The 23,731-nt window shown below is 40.3% G+C and overlaps 1 protein-coding gene across 3 annotated transcripts in view; it reads left to right on the forward strand.

Moving 5' to 3' along the window:
• The window catches only part of Vav3 (vav guanine nucleotide exchange factor 3), a 303,685-nt gene that overhangs the window by 196,855 nt on the left and 83,099 nt on the right, over positions 1 to 23,731 (forward strand). For 2 of the 3 annotated variants that reach the window (XM_050120991.1, XM_050120989.1), the window contains exons 18-19: positions 4,311 to 4,336; positions 8,830 to 8,875. The exons of the other annotated variant lie outside the window; for it this stretch is intronic. In XM_050120991.1, coding sequence (XP_049976948.1) covers positions 4,311 to 4,336; positions 8,830 to 8,875 — 72 coding nt within the window. The remainder of the gene's footprint in view (positions 1 to 4,310; positions 4,337 to 8,829; positions 8,876 to 23,731) is intronic. 3 annotated transcript variants of the gene reach the window in all.

The following is a 23,731-nucleotide window of genomic DNA, read 5'->3' on the forward strand; positions in this document are numbered from 1 at the left end:
GCTCCAAGCACCTTAGTTATACCACTTAGAATTACATTAAGCCAGTTGAGACAGGATGAAAGAATGCAAGGCTTAAACCCCTTGAGGGCCTCTAAGTCACCGTCTAGAAAGGTTCCTGAAAGGGTAAGAACATTTTATAGTTTGATCAATAGGAGCCTAAGAAGTAGGCTGCAGGGTAAGGACAAGTTGAGGATTAAAAACTTTTAAAAACTTGAAGAATTGAATAACTATCCTAAAGAAAATTCCCATGAGAAAAAAAGAGATGGAAAGAAAAAGAGATTTTTCTCTTCATCTCTCAACCATTCTTCTGGGTCAGAATTCAGCCCAATACTAGATGATAACCAGCCCTTATTATCCAAGATGTAGTAACTGTTCCGCCCCCACACAGAATTTCCTAGCAACACAACCTCCTGCCACACACAGTAGATTCTGATTCATACCAAGAGAAAGTAAAGGATGGGACTGAAGGCTTCAAAATGAGATCGACTTTCCCATCAAAAACGAGATCAGCCCTTCTTGGAAGTTGATCCATTTTCCAGCCAGAATAAACCTCTACTTTGAGATGTATCTGAACTAGTACAGTAGTTGGCTTTGCCTCTCAAGCTACCATTGCATTGCTATCAGTTAATGAGCTGTTGAAGTAATGTTTGTGTGAATTAAGGTTATGGCTATAAAGGAGTCAGTCAAGTTGAATATTATCGCAACTGTCCAAAATTCAAAAGTATGAGGATCCTGGCTAAGAATTTCTGAGCAGAAAATACTATATATACATATATAACATATATAAACATAATGAGTTTCATAAGTATATGAAAATACAAAACAGAAGATTACTATATGACATGATCACATAAGAACTCAGATTTTTTTCTTTTTAATTGTATTTATTGAGCTATATATTTTTCTCCTCTCTCCTCCCTTTCTCCCCAATCCCCTTCTACCTTCTCCCATGATCCCCATGTTCTCAATTTACTCAGAAGATCTCATCTTTTTCTACTTCCCATGTAGATTAGATCCATGTATATCTCTCTTAGGGTCCTCTTTGTTGTTCAGGTTCTCTGGGACTGTGTTTTTCTTTGCTTTATGTCTGAAAACCACTTGTGAGTGAGTATGTATTATATTTATCTCTCTGGGTTTGGGTTACCTTACTCAATATGAGGGTCTCTAGATCCATCTTTTTTTTTTTTTTGCTTCTTTTGTCAAAAATCAGGTATTCATAGGGGTGCGGGTTGATATCTGAGTCTTTGAATTGATTCCACTGTTCCTCCTGCCTGTTTTTATGCCAATACCAGGCTATTTTCAGTACTATAGCTCTGTAGTAGCGTTTGAAGTCAGGGATTGTTTTGGCTATTCTACGTTTTTTGTTTTTCCATATGAAGTTGACTATTGTTCTCTCGAGGACTGTGAAGAATTTTGCTGGGACTTTGCTGGTCATCACATTGAATCTGTAGATTGCTTTTGGTAACATTTCATTTTTATTATATTAATTCTACCTACCCAAGACCATTAGAAATCTTTCCATTTTCTGATATCTTCTTCAGTTTCTTTCTCCAAAAACTTAAAGTTCTTGTCATATAGGTCTCCCACTTGTTTGGTTAGAGTTACTCCAAGAAATTTTATGCTATTTGTGGCTATTGTGAAGGGTGATATTTCTCTGATCTCTTTCTCAGCCCATTTATTATCTATGTAAAGGAGGACTACTGATTTTTTTTTCGAGTTAATCTTGTATCCTGCTACATTAATGAAGGTGTTTATGAGTTGTAGAAGTTCCTTTGTAGAATTTTTGGGGTCACTTATGTAAACTAACATATTATTAGCAAATGGGGAGAATTTGATTTCTTTTCTGATTTGTATCCCCTTGATCTCCTTTAGTTGTCTTATTGCTCTAGCTAGAACCTCAAGTGCTATATTGAATAGATATGGAGAGAGTGGACAACCTCGTCTTGTTCTTGATTTCAGTGGGATAGCTGTGAGTTTCTTTCCATTTAGTTTGATGTTTGCTGTCAGCTTGCTATATATTGCCTTTATCATGTTTAAGTGTGTTCCTTGTATATCTGCTCTCTCCAAGACCTTTTCAGAGAGACATTACACTTCACAGTAGCCACAAATAACTGGAGTTAATAGGCTTTTTTTTTTTTTTCACATCAGTGAAATGAAAACTCGAAGGACACAAGCTTTGGGGCTACGGAGATGGTCCCGTGGGGAAAGGCTTGGCGGGCAAGTATGAACATCTGAGCATAGAATAGCCGTGAACCCACATAAAAGCCAAGTGTGGTGGTACACCACAGAACCCCAGCACAGAGAGATGGAGGCAAGTGGACCTGGGAGTTTGCTAGCTAGTCAGCCTGCCGATCTGCAAGGGCAGTTTCTAGGTTCAGTGAGAGACCTGGATCAGAGAATAAAGTGGGGGAAAGAATGAAGGGAGACATCAGGTCTCAAACTCTGTTTCTTACCACATACAGGTAAGTTTATCCACATGGGTACACCACCACCACTATGGCCAACACACACACACACACACACACACACACACACACACGGTATGGGGCTTTGAGGGTCAAACTAAACCAAACCAAACCAAATACCAGAAAACCCGAGTTCAGGGGCTGGAGAGGTGGCTCAGAGGTTAAGAGCACTGACTGTTCTTCCAAAGGTCCTGAGTTCAATTCCCAGCAACCACATGGTGGCTCACAACCATCTGTACGGAGATCTGGTGCCCTGCTCTGGCATGCGGGCATACATCGAGGCAGAATGTTGTATACATAATAAATAAATAAATAAATCTTTTAAAAAAAAAACCCGAGTTCAATTAAAATATATTCTGAGTCCGGCTAAAAGATAATTTTCACATCCTCCCTTCCTAGCTGGCTCTCTTAGGTCTTAGATAGTCTTTCTCCTGAAGTCTTAGATAGTCTATCTCCTGAAGAATGTTTCTGTAGGGGAGAAAACGAAGTGAGCTAGCCTTTCTGTCCAGGAATACTCCTTCATAAAGGTTGATTTTAGACCAAGCAAAGATACCTTCAATGGAGGCAGTCAGTTATCTGTGAAGCTGGGGTGATGGGCTTTGAAACTGACAAAGGCAGAGGGACTTAGCTCTTTTTCAGAAGGAAGGGGACTTTCTGCTCTTGGGGCTTCCATTCCCATTAATGTGGAGTAGTCCTTTAACATGGAAAACAAAAAAGAGAGAGAGAGGTGAAAGCCCACAAAGGGACCTCCTCCTATTCCTTGCCCCAGGCTGTGTTCTTGTGTAAGCAGCCCGCTCCACCAGGCAGGTGTCCCGATAGGCGCTTTCCCTGTGAACTCTGGCCCCGTGGCTTCTACCAGTCTTTTAAGGAAAAATCCTACAGAGCCCCCATCTCCACTGCCTTTGCTCTCCTTCTGTCTTCTTTGGTTGCATCTTTTATTCTTTTTTTCCCCCTCAGTTCCTTTCTTAGAGGTTATTTCAGATGGGAAAAGTGCAGGCCTGGGCTCCCAGTGGTGAGAGGTTTTGACTCTGTCTGGAGATGTTATAACGCGGTCATATGCTGCTGGATGCTGGGAAATGGAGTAGAAAGACCCCTATCAGTTTTCCATATGCAGAACATCAGTACGCGCTCTTACTCTGACGTCCTTTGGGCCCTCACCCAGGTTACTCACCTGAATGTCTCCAGACTCGGCGAGTGTGAATTGGTTTTAGGAACCAAACTATAGTTAAAAAAAAAAAAAAAAAAAAAAAACTGTTTATAAATACGTGAAGTAAAAATGAAAGAGTGTTGGAGCTAAATCCTGACTGAGGTGTTTTTTAGAAAACAGGTTTCTGTCTGTAAACCAAAGTGTAATGTATCTAAAATAAGTGAGTATTATTAGCAGCTAATGGGAATTTTCTCTTGTGGAATGCTTGCTGGGCTAAGTTTACAGTTGCAGGAACTAGTCTACACAATACTGTTTAACGGTGTGTTTAGGTCTTCAAATCAGAAGTGTCGAAAGAAAGGCTTGCCACTCAGGACCGTGCTTATAAATGTAGTGCAGACCCTGTTTTAAAGGGGTTTTACGAGGCTAGATTGACACCGCTCAATAAACAACCCACAGAGTTAAGCATAACCCGCAAGTCATTAAGGAGGATGAGTCACGGTCCTGACAGGCCAATAAGGTAAGAGAACCCAGGTTGCAAAACAATTACCAGCCCAGCCCGCGGGACCCTGGCAATATATTCCAGGTATCAGTTAAGAAAACAAAGCGGTAGTGTTCGGCCACTCTGCAGAGGACAAGCTGAGGCTGCTAACCAAACCAAACGACCGCACTGACCATGCCCATTTTTACATTTGTTTCAGAACAAGGGCCATTCAAACCACCAGAGGTAAGACTGCCGTTTCAACTTTTTCTGTAAGCGTTGCGTTTCCAGGGGTCTGCTAACCGAAACAGGCTTGGGCTCTTACGGTATTAAATGTGCCTTTTCTGGCGGAGTGGAACAGAAATGGAGGGAGTGCCAGGTACTTGTCAAAACATGAACGGGATCAAGAATTTTCACAGCTGTTGTCTGGAAGCCTTCGGTTGAGGGGAAAGGTGGCTATTTTACGGTAATAGTGAATGAAGTCGGGGCTAATCAGAACGATGGCAGGACCCAGCGCCCTCCGTGAACTGTTGTTTTACTGCCCTGCAGCAACCTGTGAGAATTCTGCCATAGTTCCGAGTGTATGGGTTCAGGTTCCTGGTAGCTTCCTCTTCAGCACAAACCTGGCCACTGTTGTGTCCCGCGCATCAAATCAAGCATTTCCCCTTGGTTTAGCATGGCCTAACTCCCAATGGCGGCTCTCGAGGATAGCTCTCATTATAAAGTCACTTCAGAAATGGAAGAGAATGCAACATATGACAGATTCTGCACCACCATTATTTTGGCTGTCCATCAAAAGTAACAGAACTAGAACTTTACCTTGACTCTGCTAAAGTACCATAGCAAAAATTTAAGTTAAAAATTAGCAGAGGAAATTAAATATAAAATGGGTGTGAGATGAGTAAAAACCAAGGATCTCAGTCTATTTACTAAGCTGATCAGCACATTGTCATCATGGGTCTCCAGTGTCAGCAGGAGAAAGTATTGTAAAATAAAAATCACCTCCGGGCCAATAAGGCAGCTGCATTATTAGTATGCTTTTACCAGATAGTTTTTATACAGTCGGTGAAAGGATGGCAAGCGCGGGGAAATGTCCTCAGAGGTCCCTTCGCTTGTCTTTTGTGTACTTGTGTCCCTGCGGAACTTCTGCATGCAGGGTGGCAAGGGTGTGGTAGGAGGAACCTTGTGGTAGATGCAGCTGCTCACTGTGCTAGTGGTGTTAGGAACTAGAGTTTAGACCAAGGAATATCTATAATATGGCACCAGTGTTTTCTGAAAATAATGGGACATCATGACTTGTTGCAGGCTACTGCCAGTTACCCTGAAATTTCTGTTACTCTTTCCGAGACAGGGATGGAATTTTTTTTTTTTTTTTTAAATCAGGGGTGCCAGGATCCTTCTTGTACCGCATGGTCTTTCTCAGCATGCTTGGTCTTAGATTATTGGGAAACATAGCGTGTGGCGTCTCAAGCTTCAACTCAAGGTTACTTCACATTTATCCTATTAGACATGGGTATTCTTTTTTTCCCTAAGAAAATGATTTCATTTGGTTTCAAGGAAGTAACGTGAAGTGGGTGTATTTGCAGAAGGAGAATGTGCTAATAAGATGTGGTTAATCATTCTCACATGATATTAAATAATTCTCTCAGACACATTTATACCCTTAAAATTACATGTGAGCCTATTAATAAAAAGGAATTAATCCCCGTGTTGAAAATTAAAAAAAAATAGCCTCGGCGTTGTAGTGATTTTCTTAACCTTTGAATGTAATAGTGCAATTTTCATTTAATGTGTAACTTCACTAATAACCTCCCCTTTGTCTGGAGAGAAGATGATACTATGCTCTGAGGCTAGCCAATTCACTTGGAAACTGCTCCCTTTTAGGAAAAGTGTAACAAAGAATATTAAGAATGTGGTTTTTTTTTTTTTTTTATTTTGTTTCTTTTCCTGCAAACCCCCTGCCTCTCCTATACTGGCTTAGCATTCTCTTCTGCTTACCCTTTAGTGCCATGGGTTTTTGTTTTAAAAGTTGACTTCATTGTCAAGGCAGGCCAGTCTTTTCACAGCCACAGGACCAGAGGCTTGCACAGCTGTCCAGCTGTGGTTAACTCACTCACAGCCTAGGTCATCACGGGTCCTTCTGACTACACAAAGCAAGCTTATTCTTATATGTCCACCCCTTTCTCCACTTTGCATCGATCCCTCACTGCGGATGAACCAAAGCTAACTTCCATACAGGAAAGGAAACGTCCCCTAGTGTTGTTGGTAAAAATCCACAGAGGGAATCATTTTCCCCCACATAGGCAAGAAGACCAGGAGAGTTTTAGACAATAAAAGTATTTAAAAAAAATAAAAAAGACAAGACAGTGAAGCAAGAAATAATTACCAGTGCCTATAAAATGAGGTTTGCCTCTCCAACCCCTCTGGGTAGATCAAAGGAGATTCTGACTCCAGAGACATGACTCTCACGTCTCCTGGGCCTCTGACTTGAGAGCTTCCAGGCAAGGCAACCATATATGCCCTTTCTTTCCCATCTTCTACCTGCAGACCCGGTCTGTCCAGCCCTGTCTGGCTGAGAAAATAGGTGTGAGAGAGAATTGCATTAGAGTCAGAGACATTGCACTCTATGTTTCAGAAAGAGTTCTAAAGATCTTTGGATTTTTGTGGTAGAAGATGCTTCTAAGGTGCTGTCTGAGTTAATCACAGATTTTCCAGATGCACTTTGTTTTAACAGCTGGGGTTTCCTTCTGCATGCAGAATTTCTTTAATAGATAGTTTATTTTACTGCCTGCTTTTCCTACAGAAAAGTTTCTGTTTTGAGGGTGACTAACTTAAATGACTTTCCTGGAGGAAGAACATAGTGGGGTGCCCTCATGTATGCGTGCAGTCTCAGCTCCTGGGGAGGATGAGGCAAGAGGGTCTCGAGCATGTTTAGTTCAAGATCAGCTTCAGCAGTCTAGTGAGATCTTGGTTCAAAACCACAGCACAGCGCAGAAGCTGTTGTTTCCCAGAGCATATCCTTTGTGTGAATTGAAACCTCCATGACTCCACAAAGTTAATAACATTAGTAATTGGAATCACTTGATTCCAAACCGTTAGGACGAATGAACCCTCCCCACCACCCTAACCAAGTGTTAGTATAGTTTTCCCTGAAAGATGGGAAAACACAAGCAGAAATGTTTTGACTTTGAAGTTAATCTCCTTTTCTGTATTATTATTAACCACCCTACTTTAATCTTAAACTGAAGGCAAAACAGGCAAAGACGATTTCTGTTGTCAGTTCAGAAGGTGATGGTGTTGAGAGAAGGCAAACACGGGCACTATAGACCTCATTGGATATTTTTCTGTTGAATATATCTCAAGTTGTGTTCCTTGGTGCCCTTTCAATAGAAATCTCAAAAAATTTAAATAAAAAATTTAGGTATAGAAGAGTTTGTCTTTTGACATCAGTTTTCCCATATTTTCAGAAGTGGATCTGTAACCCATGTGCCTTCCCTTTTGTGACGTGGCCACCATGTAGCCCAGGGCAACAGTTTCTCTCACAGTGATCCCGTATAATGGTTTTCCTAGAATAGATACCCTGCTTGCTCAACAAAGACCCCATGCAGAGTTTAATGATCCTATTAGTCTTTTACAAATGCATTTGGAAAGTAGTTGGGGTGAAAACAAAAATTACATGTTTAAAATTTGTTTTATTTGCTTTATCTAAGAACCCTAGAATCTTCAGGATGTGGCTTTGAGCCCCTGGAGAAGACGAAAAGACCCCATTTCAATATTTCAGTGATTTGACTTAGGAATGAAACCAACGTGAGAAACTTCCCTGAGAAAGTCCACAACTTATGTGTGCTGCTCAAAGTGAGGGATCCTCCAACTGAAACCATGGCCCTGTATACACAATGACAAATTCCAATACATATAAAAAGAAAATTTCTCATGAAAATCTCCATACAGTGGTCCTGTGTGCAGTGGTCCTGCGTGAAATGGTCCTGCGTGCAGTGGTCCTCCATGTAGTGGTCCTCCACGCAGCTTCACATTTGTTTGTAACGAAAAGTAAAAAAAAAAATCAATCCTTCATTAGTGAAATTACTGTACTAATTATAGCAAAGAATTCGATGCTAGTAAAATCAAATAGTAACCACACATTTTTAGATTTAAAAATCCCTTACCTTGCTTTCATAGTGTGCAGTTTTCCTTAGGAATGCCTTTTCTATAATAATTGATTTTGTACTTCATGACCTGCATGTATTTTTTTTTAAGTATCAAGATACAGCTCATCTGTAATTAAGACACATTTATTATTTAAGTATTTTATGCAGCCAGGACTTTGGGTCTTTGGTTTGGGACTGTGTGGCTTCTTCAGCCATTTGGTCTGTCACGGCCCAGAAATACTTGAGTTAGAATTTGTACGGATCTGCTTAAGACTGTGTTATTCACATTTCTTCATTGGGATCTGTGGTGTTAGTCTTCCTAGTTTCTGTAATCCTACTGGGTCAGGATACATAAAATAGGCAAACAAAGGTGTTTCTGCTTGTGGCAATGACTTATAACGTCATGACATTCTCAGTGAAAACTTATCAGGGGAATTATATTAAATTATAAATACAAATGTGAAAACCACATTTTGTTCACGTTTAGCCATGTTTTTAATTGAATCTAAGGCGACATTGATTGCAAGCGCATCAGAGCTATAATGATCGTGTGCCATATTACCAACATGTCTATGTGTCGTTTCCACACAGAAACGGACCAATGGACTCCGGCGAGCTCCCAGACAGGTGGACCCAGGTGTGTTTCTCGTCATATATCCTATGATAACTCCAGTTAAGTGATTATGAATGTATATGGGAATTTCTCGGGGAGTCGGCTGCACAGAGGGCCTTCGTTCCCACAGTTTGCTCTATGCCTTGTGACCAGGAGGTGAAGCCCTTAAGTGCAAATCATTCCCGGGTGACTAACCCCCAGCCCTTTCCACAGTCAGCAGGTGAGCTGGTTCTTTGCTTGCTGAACAGCCTCAGGGTGCCTGCATAATGCTAACATACCCAGCACCCTCCCCATTCTCCTCCTAAATCAGGTAAGAAAACCAAGCAGCTCACTGCCACTTAGTGTGTTCCGAGAGGGCAAGGGAGAGCACGCCACTGCCACTTACTTCCCCACTTGGGGAAGTTTTCTTATTCTCTACCTGTATGGTTTTATAATCAGGACGGTGAACAAGTGTCCCCTGGAGACCGCTGACTCAGCTGCAGAGAACAGTATATTTTCCTATCATTGTAGTTTGCCCCTATCATTATCTTAGTATAATTATTTTTTTATCCATTAAGAAATGCCTTCCACAGTTTAATCTCTGACCCTTTTTGTTCTGTGCACGATCCCATCCTTGGAGGTGTAAAAGGTATTCACAGATAAAGCATCCGACTATATGAATTTGACTCCAGCCCCATCAAGTGGACTGTGAAATGCAGAGTTACCTTGCTGGGAAATAATCTGGATTTCTGTTTGGCTTTGTGTTCCCGGCAGCAGCACTGTTCATCTAGCTGTAAAGCTGCTTTTCCAAAGCCTAACATCTTTTAACTGAAGCCACACCCAGGCTGGCCCTGCCGGTTTATGAGATGGCAGAGATTATGGAAGCCCTGTTGCCTCTGGCTAGAAATAGCCTCATTTACATCTGGAGATAGGTTTAACTCTTTTAACTACAGAGCAAAGTTGATGTCACTTAAAAACACAGGGTTCTGCTTTCCTTTTTAATAGTTCTGACTTTCTGGAGCCAGGATCCTTCCCAGGGGTCTGTGTGGTGCCATTTAGAAGAGCCTTCATTAGTTGTATTTATTTAGTAGGACGGTACGGGTGTATAAGCGATGTGGTTTGTTTGTTTGTCTGTATGAGTTGTATTTCTAGTTCAGGAAATAATCTGGCCTTTAAAAGTGTTATTTTGAAATTTCTTTTTCACCTCTGTGCATTTTTATTTAGTCTGTTTCCTCCAAGAGAAATGCATTTATTTATAGTGTCGGAAGATGCACATTTAACTCTTCGCAATTTGCTTCACAACCAGTTTTCTGCAATCTCTTAAAGGAAAATATAGTGAGTTTTCAGATTCTAAATGCAGCCAAGTAGATCGGTAACAAAATAAATTCATACCGCTCTATCCTACAGCGCTTTATGAAGAATAAATTTACAAATATACAAGAAGTACGTCCGTAGATTTTAGAATATTCTCCTGGAGCTATGATACGTGCGTGTGAGCATATTTCTCGTTCTTCACATTTCTGTGAAGAAGCCGATAGGTGATGATCTTGTGTTTGGAGTTGCAGTGAGGTTTTACACTTCCTCCCTTAGCCACTCCTGGATTTAGGTCTGAGGTCCTTGTCCATCTTGATTGCGTTTGTATCTCTGCTTCATTCTGCTGACCTGCTGTTCTCATTTGCTCAGAATGAGCCCGGGTTTGACAACTGCCTTGTCATCAACAGGTGTAACTGTCATTCAACAGATTTTCACAATTCTTAGGAGATGTTTCTCCAAGGCATTTAAAGAGATATCCATGCAACTGAGGCAGAATGAACACAGGGCTACCTAGGAGGATTGGTTGCCATTTGTTTTTTATTTTGCTGTGAAGGGTTCTTTGACCACCCTATCCCCATTTCTAACTAATCCAATTAACTTTTCCAAGTTCTAATATGCTGATTGCTTTCAAGAATCCCATAAAAAAGTGTATTGTAGAAAAACAAACTATTTGTGGGTACCAAATGTCCCTACTTCACCAGGATCAGATTTCAGAGCCATGTGCAAAACTAAATCACACGTGGGCCTTTTGTATTGGAAAGGTCTTTAATACATAGTTATGTGGACAGAAGACCTAATTAGTGTTCATTACACAAACTGATGGATGACTGTGTATTTTTCCTTAGGTGTTGACTGTCTTGTTTTTTTTTTTTATTTTTATCTGTTTTTTAAACATTTTGGATGCAATATAATTATATCATTTTCCTCTCATCCCTTTCCTCCCTCCAACCTCTCCCAAGTCTCCCCACTTCAACTTCTTCCATAACCCCCCAAATGATAGCCTCTTCTTCCCAGTTATTATTGTTACACTACTTTTACAATTATTATTGTTAAACCAGAATTGGTTTTTGTTCTTTGTGTGCATATGGTTTCAGGGCTGATCACTTTCTGTTGGACAACCAATTTGGGGGCTCATCCCTGGGACAGGCTAACTCCCCCTCTCTCAGCAGTCACACTCACGTTACCTATAGTTCCTTATCAAGGAGGTGATCCCATAAGTTCTCCCCACTTCCTACTTAGTATTTCTATTGATATCTCCACTGTTCAGATCTCGATTATGCAGCTATTTCTACGAGAGACTGATTCCCAATAAACATCCCACTGTAATGGCTTATGATCTTTGTGCCCCATCTTTTAAGCTGGTTGTTGAGCTGTAGAGGCAAGAGCTGTGACATAGATGTATCCACTGGGACTGGGTTCCTGTGATCCATTGATGTCTGCATTGTGTCCAGTTGTGGTTTTATGCGATGGTCTGCTGCAAAAAGCAGCTTCTTGGACAAAAGCTGTTAGCTACACTTAACTGTGGGTGTAAGGATAAGGTTTAGAATGCAGTTAAGAATTATTCTGGTTTAGCAAAGGAGCTCTAGTAGATTCTAGTCTAAGATCCATGCCCTCGCTAGCCTCAGGAAGTTAGCTAAGTTTCTAGTACTAGGCATGGTGTTCCTCCTGTTAGTGGGCTGTATTCCAACTAGACAGCAGTTGGCTACCACCACCATGCGAGTGCCACGCATTCCATCTTTATGGAGATCTTGCCTTGCTGGTTCCTGTTGTGGTTTCATAGGTTGTTGTGGTTTCATGGATATGACAGCTGGGTGGGACTGTTAATTGCTTCTCTCCTTTGGCGTCTTCCCAGTATTTTCTGGTAGCATGGAAGCAAGGCCACAGGAAGGAGGCTTTCAAGTTACATCCAGCTTAAACAGTCTGAGTCCTGTGTTCTTAGTGTGCCCCGTTTTCAGCAATCGGGGTTTACCTTCAAGTTCCGAGAGGCAACCAAGCCATTGTTTTGGGAGTCATGTGGAGTACCCTGACTAACTAAAGGAGATTTTTCATGCCTGGTAGTGGGTTTATGTTGATCTGTGGTTCTTGTGGGGGAAGATTGTTAATCCTAGTGTCATGGCTTCCTTTAAGATGTGTGCATGTGTGTGCATATGTGTGTGTGTCTATGTGTACACTTATTCGTGCTGGATACGATTTTAGGTATGTATGAAGTATACAAATCATTAAGGCTTTATCAAGCAACCTTGGTGGCGTTTGTCCCTTTTCCCTCCTTCTTCTGTACTGAACTCCCTCTCACTTTCCCGTTTGGAACCCCCCTTCCCACTTCCCCTTTCTCTCAAAATCGTGTCACCTGTATCCTGTCTCTTACTGTTTGAATTTTACCTGTGGCCATAGTACATACCATGTCATGGTCTAGACCAGGCTGGCCTTGAACTCACAGAGATCCACCTGCCTCTACCTCCTGAGTGCTGGGATTAAAGGCATGCACCACCACAGCCTGGCTAAACAGTAGTTTTGGATGTGCTTCATAAACTGTACATACTCATTGGTGGCAATAAGTATGCTGATTAATTTGTTCTACAGCAAGATATTTAATATTGGACGCTTTGACAAGTGGAGAATCAATAGTTGCAAGTTAAATCTTTGAAAACAGGTGAAATTGTATATTGAATTTGTATTGGGAATGAATACTGGGACAGCCAGAGCTACATAATGAGACCCCATTTTGAAAAAGTAAGCAAGCAAAAGTTGCTTAATTGTCATAATTTTTTATCTTTTCCTTTATTTCCTGTTTGTTAAGCAACTTTTACAGTCTTTTGATTATCTTTACTAAAAGATACAACAAAGAGGGATGGTTGAGAGTGATTTGTTTTGGATATAATTATTAGAGGTTTTGATTTTAATAAAGGGAATGAAAACTTTAGTTGAAAAATGGGTTGTGGGTTTTTTTTTCTTTTGTGGATCTCTAGCACAACCCCAAACCATGAGAGCTATAGGCTTGTGCTGCGGCTTGTCCTGACACTCAGAACATTCTACTAGTAACTATACCTAATGTTTAGATACCATGTTCATGATGGTTTTACTTTGTTTCCTTGTTCTGTACCGGGCTAAGAATTTTTTAAATCATTTTTTAGTCCTAATTGCTTTTATAAATATAATATTATGTCAGATGCAAATTCTGGTAGCTCATTTGAATCACTTATATATAGCAAGGTGTTCTCATCAGTTTGTACCTCTCTTCCTGAGACAGATGTTGGTATCAGGGACAACAACACTTGTAACAGACAGATCAATTATTTCAGGAACACGGAGGTGCTGGGCCTTTTTCAAGAACATGAGATCATAAGTCTCAAGTTAATCCAAGCACTGCTATAATATTTTTCACCTCAAGTGGCACTCAAGGTCAAAGTTGCCAATTAAATTTTAATACTTAGATTTAAAAATTTCCTTCTGTCTAAGTATTGCAGACTCAAGATTGATTTCTCTTTGCATGCAGTATATCTGGGTGCCATTGCATGTGGTCTTTTCATCGAGTTCATATTTTTAGACTTTTGTAAAGTCATATTATTTGTGGAACTCATAACCTCCTGTATGTGAGTCCACCATCATCAACTTTAAAAAATTCAGATTTTTATTCTTTGTTGTGCTGTCTAAAGATTAGATGGAGAGGATGGGAAATGCTTCCTCTCTTCTGAGCTTAATCTGCTTATGTGTACTATTATAACCTTGCCTAATAAATGATCAGATAATGGCTAAGTGGATGCAAAAGCTTGTGTGCTCATTTTTGCCTTCTCGATTATAGACGTGATACCCATGACTTGGAAGAGCTGCCGTCTTAGACCCTTAGGAGTTGTCTTAACCATTTCTTAGCAGATGCATCTTCAGCAATGGTCAGGTTCTCTCCTCCAGATGAGCGGGACTGATATTCATGCTCCCCTTGTCCTTATGTGAAGACGGGATCCAAGTAATCTGTCATCATCAACCTCATGCCTTATGTGGCATTAAACATAGGCAAGTTGTGAATTATAAAAACAACATTGTCCTTCTCCATAATATTTATATTCTAGGTAGGAAGGGAATAGATAAAAACACCAGGTTTCAGTTGCTTAAATGCCTATGTATATACATTAGTTGTAAGGAAATTTAGCATTTAACTATTCTACATACAGATCCTTTGGACGATTGATGGTATAACATAGTAGCTTAGAAAATACTCTTACAAACATAGGAAAATATTTTTAATTACATAGTCCATGCAAATAAGCTAAATGAATTAGAAAAGATAAGAAACTGTGGGCTCAGATTACTGTTAAACTGATTTATGTGTAGTTGCTTTGCATTTATGTAAATAAACATTTTGTTATGCTGGCTTATGGTATTAAATTGGAATTTAATATGGTTCTTCGTGGAGCTTTAATTTCAAAGGATTGCATTCCAAATCTAAATAAAATTGCTGACTTCCTTTACATTTGATTTTACACAGAGCAACTTATCCAATAGAGAAATCTTATATTTTAGTTTCGGAGTAGAAAACAGTGATGAGAAAAAAAAAGGAAAAAAAAAAACTCCAACAGCTCATTATTTTTAAAATCACGGCTCTAAAAGCTTATTTTAAAAATGACCCCTTTCTTTTAAGTGACGGAAACATGTACCTTCTTGGAGGTTTTTGTCAGCGAGCCTTTGTCTGCAATCAACAAGAGACAAATTCCATAGATTGTCATATTTCCATATTAATCAGTCATTCCTGCTTCTGTCTTTTCTGTCGGCCCTAAAATCATTTTCCATCAAATCTGTAAATCCTATCCTAAATGTTGGGAGCCTAATTGTGAAGGTGCAGATCTATATTTTACATTGAGAGCAAATAAACTTGAACAGACAAAATGGGGCAAGGAGAACCCGGTGATTAAGATTCATTGCAGAGGAATGAGAAATCCAAGCTGTGAAGGAAGCTGGAGAGTGTGCCCTGGTTTCTAAAACAGCTGATTTTCCTCCAAGCTTCTATTAAACTCTGAACAATAGGACTAGTTTTGCACTGAGGCAGTTGATCCCCTTGCAGTTATTTTTCGGGACTACCTTTCTAATTCTCCTTGCCAGGATAACAGATTTCTGAAATGAACATCACAGCACCTGGCTCACGTCTCTTTCGGTTTGAGGATTTATTTCTCCTTTTTAAAGCTCATTCTGAGCTCACAAAGGACCGCGACTGCTTTCTGGCAGGTCTGTACAAGCCCTGCCAAGCCAGTCTTTCATGCAGCATGGGTAGCTTTAGAATAGGAACAAAGGGGAAGTGAATATTCATAGGTATACATGGGGGGGTCCTTTTAGGTGGCAAAGAGTAGCAGTAATGTGATTATAGAGATAACAAAATATTTGTGCTATAATATATAAGAATCTACTTAAGGGTAACTTACAAACTTGTAGCATAATCTTACTGATAATATTATCTTTAGAAGATAAAGTATATGGGTATTAAATGTTTAGAGAAGCAGTCCAAAAAGGAAGTCATAATCATAGTGAGCTACTTTGAACAGTTATCATTGCTAAAATGTTCTTTACCTTGAAGATGAGCTACAACCCATGTCTCCATCTCTGTGTCTGTGGCCATGATAGTTAACTTCTGCTCCATATAAGAAGACAAACTATGTACCGTGCGATACTAGATAAAAATAGAAATTTCAGAAATTTGTTATAGGCCAACCACTTCTGAGAGCCAGATAATCTCATTTCAGAGCTGTGGTCCCAACTGTTAGATGAAAGAAACCAATTGGATCAAAACTTATGACTCTTCAATAACAGTATTTGGTGTAATATCTAACTGATCCTAGGAGAGAAGCCATTGACAAATTAGTTTATGGTTATATTATTATCACAGTTCTATTTACAAATAGGTTTATCCCATTAACTGGATCAGGAGAGTACAGTTTGTAAAATTTCGGTCAAAATAGCATATTAGTAGTTATTTTTCAATATCATCAAATTGATTTTTTTAAAATTTGAACGAAAAGAAAAGTTTACATTAGGTTCTCAACATTTGTTTTTTTTTTATTTATTAAAGATTTCTGTCTCTTCCCCACCGCCGCCTCCCCTTTCCCTCCCCCTCCCCCAATCACTTGTTTTTATAGATCATTTTTTTCCTTTGGGGGCCCAACACATTTTTTATCTGTGTGACTAAAATTAATATCATAGGGACAATTCCTTGCTTTTATGAGCATGTATTTTATTTTTTTATTTATATTTGCTGGAAGAAAGAGAAGTAAAACATGACATGCTTGATAGCAGTACTGTTCACCCTATGAAGAGCTGCCCAAGTCTATGGTATAGATTTATGAATGGGACAGTCGACAGTCCGTAGCTACTTGTAGGTTCTTCTGAAGTAAACAAGGAGGTGCGTAACCTGAAATAGGAGGCAGAGAAGACCAATAAACTCTGATCCCAAATGGTCGCTTTAGTTGGCAACAAAGCCAAGAGAGAAGCAGTTTTCTTGTCTTATGGTTTCATGGTTGTTTTTCTATCTGTGTCCTTGCTCATGAAACGTTAAGTATCTATGAACACAGATACTGGACTTTTAGAAGGCCATAGTTCTTTGTTCCAGTCTTGCCTACTCAGTGTTAGTACAGTTTGGCCCATTTGATTAGAAAACAGCAAACAAGATCCTAAAATATCATATTCCATGGGAACGAATGGGAAGAAGGTGCCCAAGTGCTGGAAGGGTCAGGAAGGAAAACCATGGGCATGGATGTATTACATTTAGGCCATAGCATGCAGCTGCGACAGAAAGCAAATAATAAGGAAAGGTAAGGACAGAGCATAACTTAGTCTCTATGAATCAGTGTGTGTGTGTCTGTCTGTGTGTGTCTGTGTGTGTGAGAGAGTCTACAGTAGATTGCCACATGACTTTTCCCAAAGACCTTTCGTGTTATTTAACTTACATTCTCCTTTCCCTTGACCTCCCCTCCCTCCTCTGAACTTAACCCTTTCCATTCCATTATTCCTTCCATCTGAACTTATGTCAGAATTTTCAGAGCCTGTGGTTTATACTGAGGGCTCTGCATTGGCAAAGGTCAGCAAGGATGCATAATCTTGGGAGAGTTTATGCATATTTATCACCTCTAATAGGGATAAATAGCAACTGTTTTCTTGTGTCTCAGTGAAGGTCAAATTGATTGCTAGATGAAGCACTTTCCCGTGGTGTCAGTACCTAATGCTTTGGAAGTGATGACTGTCACTAATGTATCTATACACCTGCCCTGGCTCCATATAGGTGTGTAACAGGTTGTCCTAAATAACAGCTTATCGTTTCTATGACTCTGTCACCTGAGCATGGTTTAACTCCGGTTTCTCTGCTTCAGGTTTGCTCCCAAAGCCTCATTTAGCATGTAAGGTAATGTCATCTGGAGACTCCGTTGGGGAGGGGTCCATTTTCAGACTCAGGTATCGGGAAGCAACACTAGCTTTAGACGATGGAACTGAAGGCCCCGATACCTACCACACATAGCCAGGCGCTGCTCCCAATTCTTTGCTGTGAGAATTTTCTTATATGGATGTTTACTTCACCAGAGCATGCCAGCCAAGAAGGCAGTAGGGTATCCTAGCACTTAAAGCCTTACAGGACCCAACCATGGGAGGGAAGCCAGATCCCGGATTCTTGAGTTTAAATGGTTTACCCAGAATCATGCAGTATATGGTGGGCACTAAACTTACTCTTCCTGTTTGAGCCTAAAGTACCTCTAAAAGACCTGTGAACCCTACTGCCTTTGAGCAAGGGAAGCATATTTTCCCAAGACTTAACCGCACAGGACAGAGGAAAATTAGTAGTGGGATCGGCTCTGTTTTGCAGAGTTCATTAGTGGCTGCTGCTACAAAGCAGATTCATGGCTGACTTTTTATTTTATGCATTGTTAATTTTGAAAATGTTAATCTCACATTGCTACAGTATTTCAATTAATTTGGACGATTAAAACTTAGCACCAGAAGACTCCTTCGCGAAAGATAAGGCAGCTAATTAGAGGTTCGGAAACAAACAACTGGTGGACCCTGGCTCCGAAACAAACTGGGTGGCTGACTCTGGCACAGCTCGCGCTGCTTGTTCGAACAGTTTGGAAGTAGGAAGGATGATTTCTGGCAGGCTGCGTATTAAAGTGGAATTCTTTTTTTAAAAAAAGATGTTAAGGCATTAACTGTTTAATATATAATTGAAAATATGATGCGGTTCTGGAAACGGCCTCATGTTCATTTGGTTGTGATATCTTTTGAGTAAATCATAGCAGGGACAGAAACGCAACAGGTGTCCATTGTTCAGGTATGAGTTAAAGGTGTGAGGTAAACTTTGAAAAATAATTGGCTTTCTTTAAAAAGCTAAACTTTTACATCCAGAAGTTTATTACGAAAGTTTCAGAAAACATGAGGGAAATTTTCTAAGAAGCTCCCTGAAGAAATACGTGGAAACTGCTCACTAAAGTGACCTTCCCCCCTTGCAGCTTTTACTCATGCTTCTTTTCTTTGTGTAGAATAACACGTTTGCAAACTGTTGTAGCTAGTGTTTTTATTGCTGCAGAGAGACACCATGACCACGGCAACTCTTATAAAGAAAACACTAAGTTTGGATGGGTCACTTGCAGTTTCAGAGGTTCAGTCCATTTCTTGATCAGGAGCATAGCAGCGTGCAGGCAGACGTAGCGCTTGAGCAGCTGAGAGTCCTATAGCTTGCAGGTACCAGGAAGCCTACTGACTGTCACACCCAGGGAAGCTTGAGAAAAAAGAGACCTCAGAGCCTGCCCGCCTGCCCCCACAGTGACACACATCCTCCAACAAGGCCATACCACCTAATAGTGCCACTCCCTCTGGGGGCCGCTTTCTTTCAATCCACCACACAGAATGTCTGTAGTTTTCGAGGTTTGGTATTCTGATTTTAATCACTGTTTCCTGAACATATTTGTTGAACCATTTGCCAAGTAGGCAGGCTTGGGGGCAAGTTTATGATGGTATTCTGTGTTGGTAAATCTATTGTAAGTTCAAAATATAATGAAGTAAAAAATGCACTTCATGGACCAGATCATAGTTTTCTAACCCACTGTACTATCTCATCTTTGTGTGTGTGTGTGTGTGTGTGTGTGTGTGAGAGAGAGAGAGAGGGGGGGGGCAGAGACAGAGAGAGAGAGAGGGAGGGAGGGAAAGGGAGAAGGAGGGACGGAGGGAGGAGAGAGAGAGAGAGAGAGAGAGAGAGAGAGAGAGAGAGAGAGAGAGAGAGAGAGAGAGAGAGAGAGATCTGCCTGTCTGTTATGCTGGGGACCAAGCTCGGGCCTTACCCATAGCAGGCAGGTACCCTTCTTCCAGTGTCAGTTGTTTATCCTCATGAATCCTCTGATTAGAACCGACTGGAGCTGTGTCTGGCTGTTGCCTCCCTGCGAATGAAGAGAATGTTGTACTGATTTTGACTAGCATGGGAAGACATAAAAGTTTCGAGTGTGGTTTCTATTGAATGTGCATTAGTTTAGTACTACCAAAAATTTCAACATCCAGGCCACCTTAGGTTGAGGACCACCTGTAGTTACCAAGTACCAGTAAGTTCAAATATAAACTTCATTTTAGGCAAGATATTGGTTTTAAACTTTTACTGGATACTTATAGTATTCTTAATTTTGAATTACCTGCTTGTTCTTTACCTAATTTCATTTCCAAAATTTACTGTTTTCCAAAGATCTGTAAGAAAGATATATAAACACTTTTTTCTTTTTTTTTATTGGATTTTTAAAAAGTACCAATCCAAGTTCCATTCTTTAAAAAGTGTTTGGATAATTTTCTAGCATATTTGTTTCTATATAGGTTTTAAATTTGCAGGTCATCAAAGATTTTAAGATTTCGTTTCCATTTTATGCTTTTAGTTTTAAAGATTTTAATACATTTATAAGCGTATCTAATATGGACATCACAATTTTAAGACTTTGTAATAGTATTTGTCTGTTTATTTTCAGTTAAGTAATAACTTTCATGCTTTAATTTTTTAACATTTTAGGTAAAAACTGTTATTCTCTGATCAGCTCTAAAGTACAAATCAAAATGTTTTCAATGATTTTCGACTGTTTATACATTTAAGCGGTCTTTTTCATATGTTGTTTAAAATCTACATTTTGTACTGTGTAGTTTTGCATTTATTATACTCATGGCTTGCTTAGACCATGTTATTGTGTACAAAATATGTTGCAATATATGCTCTGTGGAGCTAGAAAGATAATAACTTTTTATATGAATATCAGTGGTCTACATTGAGACAATCAGATTTTCTTGTTTCTAAAATATGAAAAAAAACCCTAAGATTACATTTCTCACGTCTTCTTTTGATGTAGGAAGAAAATGGTATATGTTTGTCTCATTTCATCCAGAGGGACTCTTCCCCTTGTTCCCTTTGGGTGTGAAAGTTGGCATCTTCCTTAATATTATATGTCATTCTCATGTTCATTTTCTCAGCTGCTGTCAAGATCAAGACTAGACCGACGACCTTAGAAGATCTTTCGTGTTAGTAACCGTTGTGCAGTTCTCAGTTTCTGCTTAACACGAAGCCTGTGGTAGATATTGCCTAACCACGAGTCGTGTGGAAGTGTGTGCTTCAGGGCTCCAGTTAGGAGAGCTTGTGCAGCAATCCCGGCTCATTGTACCTTTGCTTTCTGTTGTCCTTGCGGCCCACAGCCAACTGCAGTCGGCTCCGCCGCATGGAGAGTTTCAGAAATAATCAGCTCATGGCCTTGATAATCATACACCGTTCTGATTAACATGATGGAAGCCCCCATTGTCCGTCCTGCCAGGACAAGAATGAATTGTCTCTACACTGTAAATCCCACCTCTCAGTTACTCATTCAGTAACTGTCTTGTGTGCCTTATATCTGATGGCCCCAGGGCTCTGGAGTTATGTAAAACTCTATGTAGTTATGTAAAAGAAGATTCAGTGGAGAACAGATTAATAGCAAGCAGTCCTGGTGACAGTGAGAATGGCTATGTAGGCAAAAGTGTGGCACCTGCGACCTTAGTCATCACTGGAAGTTCTGAAGCTCTCCATTGTTGTTAACCCATCTTATGTTTAAAAAACACTTTCCTGGGGGAGGTTGGTAGGACCTCGCTGGGGCAGAACCTCTGGCGTCCTGCCTGGTGCGTTGCTTTTCCTTTGAGAAAACACAGGCTACTTTCAGGTCCCTGGTGTTTTCAGTGACCCAGTCAGGACAGCCTGATGCCTTCAGCTGAAGACAAACTTCCTTCCCGGACTAAGAACGACTCTTGCTGCTTGTGTAGTCTAACAAGCGTCCGTGGGAAGTTAAGAAGGTGCGAGTGTGTCCACACACATTTCTCCACCGTCACCTGCAGCTCTCACCCCTGAAAAAAGAAACTAGCCATTTCCCAAACGGGAATGCGGCGCTTCAGGGATCCCATATTTAAATAGGATTTACATCTTCCATTTAAATTCAGGCAACATCCAAGAACAAATCTGGCCAATGGTTTCCAGAAAACGAAATGGCAGCACCTTCTTGGAATCTCAAACTGTTCAAGGATATGTCTTTTTTTTTTTTTCCGCCTAGCAAAACAGGAAGAAAGTGGAAAACATATGGACTCAGGTTGAGCACACGATGTATTTTCAGCTTGAATTGGCACTTCCCTCCTATTTGTAGTGCGTCTTAAAATTAATTTTGGTGGAGCGTTTAGATTTAAGAGAGGAAAATTTTGCTATCTGGGACTAAATCAACATTTGTGGCATCTCATTAATCACGGCCTTATGTAACTGCCTTCCTACCTGAGAGAAGCTACTGAGATGAGAGAAGTTTATAATATCAATGCCAAGTACAGATCTTGCCTCTCCAAAAGGAGTTCATTAATCATCATCGAAGCACAAGAAAGAAACATACTTCACGATTCATGCCAATTTCTTAAGTAATGTTTCTTAAAAGGAAAAAAAAAGCACCATTTTTTAAAGTCTCATCTGAAAAGGTTTTAATTTGACTGTTAATGTATGGTGTTATGTAAATTTAAACTGTTCTGAGAATTCCTGTACAGAGTGCACAGCAAGCAATAGCGTGTATTGAGTAAGAGTTTGGGCTCCTAGCTGACAGCAAGCCGGTTCAGTTTCTTGGCCCTGTTGCTTCCTGCCCTGCCCGTGTGGTCATGATGCAGTCTGCATACTTCAAAGGAAAAGCTTGGCACCAGATGATGGGTCAGGAGCCTCAGTACCCTGACCTGCAGCAAACAGTAAAGACTTAAAGTTTGAAAGTCTGTTTCAAGCCAACCATCTGTGTAATTATTAGGGCCTTCTGTGTAACTCTTTAATAAGCTTTGGCTTTCTCATCTGTAGAATAGTATGGACATATCTGCTTTGCATATGCCATAAGGTCAGTGATTATGCAAGCGAGGCAACGCTTTGGTCCATAGAAAATGGACTCCAACCATGACATATAGAGGCATGCAATAAAATAAAAACTTAGAAGCCTGGAAGTGGTGGTGCACACCTTTAATCCCAGTGCTTGGGAGGCAGAGGCAGGAAGGTTATCTGTGAGTTCCAGGCCAGCCAGAGCTACACAAAAAGGAACCCTGTTTTGAAAACCGTAAATAAATAAATAAATAGTTTGATAGATAAATATAAAAATATGAAGAGCCAACTTACGAAGTATTTTGTTGTTGCTTCATTTTTTGTTTTTGTTTTGAGACGTGGGACTGCTACATAGTTCAGGCTGGAGTAGCGGGCTTGAACCTTTAGATGCTCTCCTTTCTGCATTCTAGGGCGGCAAACCGTGCCCGTCTCTGGTATCTTTATTTTGTTAATGTGTTTTGAACTCTCAGTGGTAGCGTTACTTGGGTGCTCATAGAGATCAGTCAAGCCCTGTGGTTACCTGTCATCTGTGCAGGGGTTCCCCCACCCCATTTACTGGAGGATTCAACATTTTGTTACAACTATATATTTGCATCTTTTTGTTTGTTTATTTTCTAATTTACAAAACTGTTTACAATTTAGAAAAATGCAAGGGAAGCAGCGAATCATCAACAGATGAAAGGAATAACAGTATTAAAAATGGAAAAGAACTCATACTGACCTCATGTTAGAAAAGAGATGCATCAATTTTAACAGCCTAAAACTTTTTTTTGATAAAACCTGGCATAAAAATCAAAGGAACTCCGATCTCTTTGTTTATGACGGTCAGCAGCCAGGTATTCATGTGGTAGAAATGGATTCGCGGAGGAAGTTCCTGGAACTCCTGAAAGTGAGTTGTTTTGTTCTTGTCAGATAGCTTTCTCTTTCTTGTTTCTTTCTTTCTCTTTTAAATTCTTTAGTCTCTGCTATTAGACACATCACAAAGAGGCAGAGGCCAAGACCTTATAAGGATACGGTTGAGGATGCAGCCTGCAGCTTCAAAATAGCCTGAGCAATTCTTTCTGCAGCTCCTCCTCCCAGCCCCCCATGCAGTCGGGGATAAAGAGGAGGTCGTTTTGATGCCTAGGGAGGTTCATTTTAAATATCAAAATAGCTTAGAAAAGGAGATGGGGAAGAGAAGGCTCGGAGGAAGTTTCTGTCAGGGGGAATAGAATCAAAGTGCAGGCAGAGATTTTTCTTTCTTC

Source organism: Alexandromys fortis, unplaced genomic scaffold (assembly GCF_014885135.2).
Source record: "Alexandromys fortis isolate MF-2015 unplaced genomic scaffold, M_Fortis_MF-2015_v1.1 scaffold_176, whole genome shotgun sequence".
Lineage (NCBI taxonomy): Eukaryota > Metazoa > Chordata > Mammalia > Rodentia > Cricetidae > Alexandromys > Alexandromys fortis.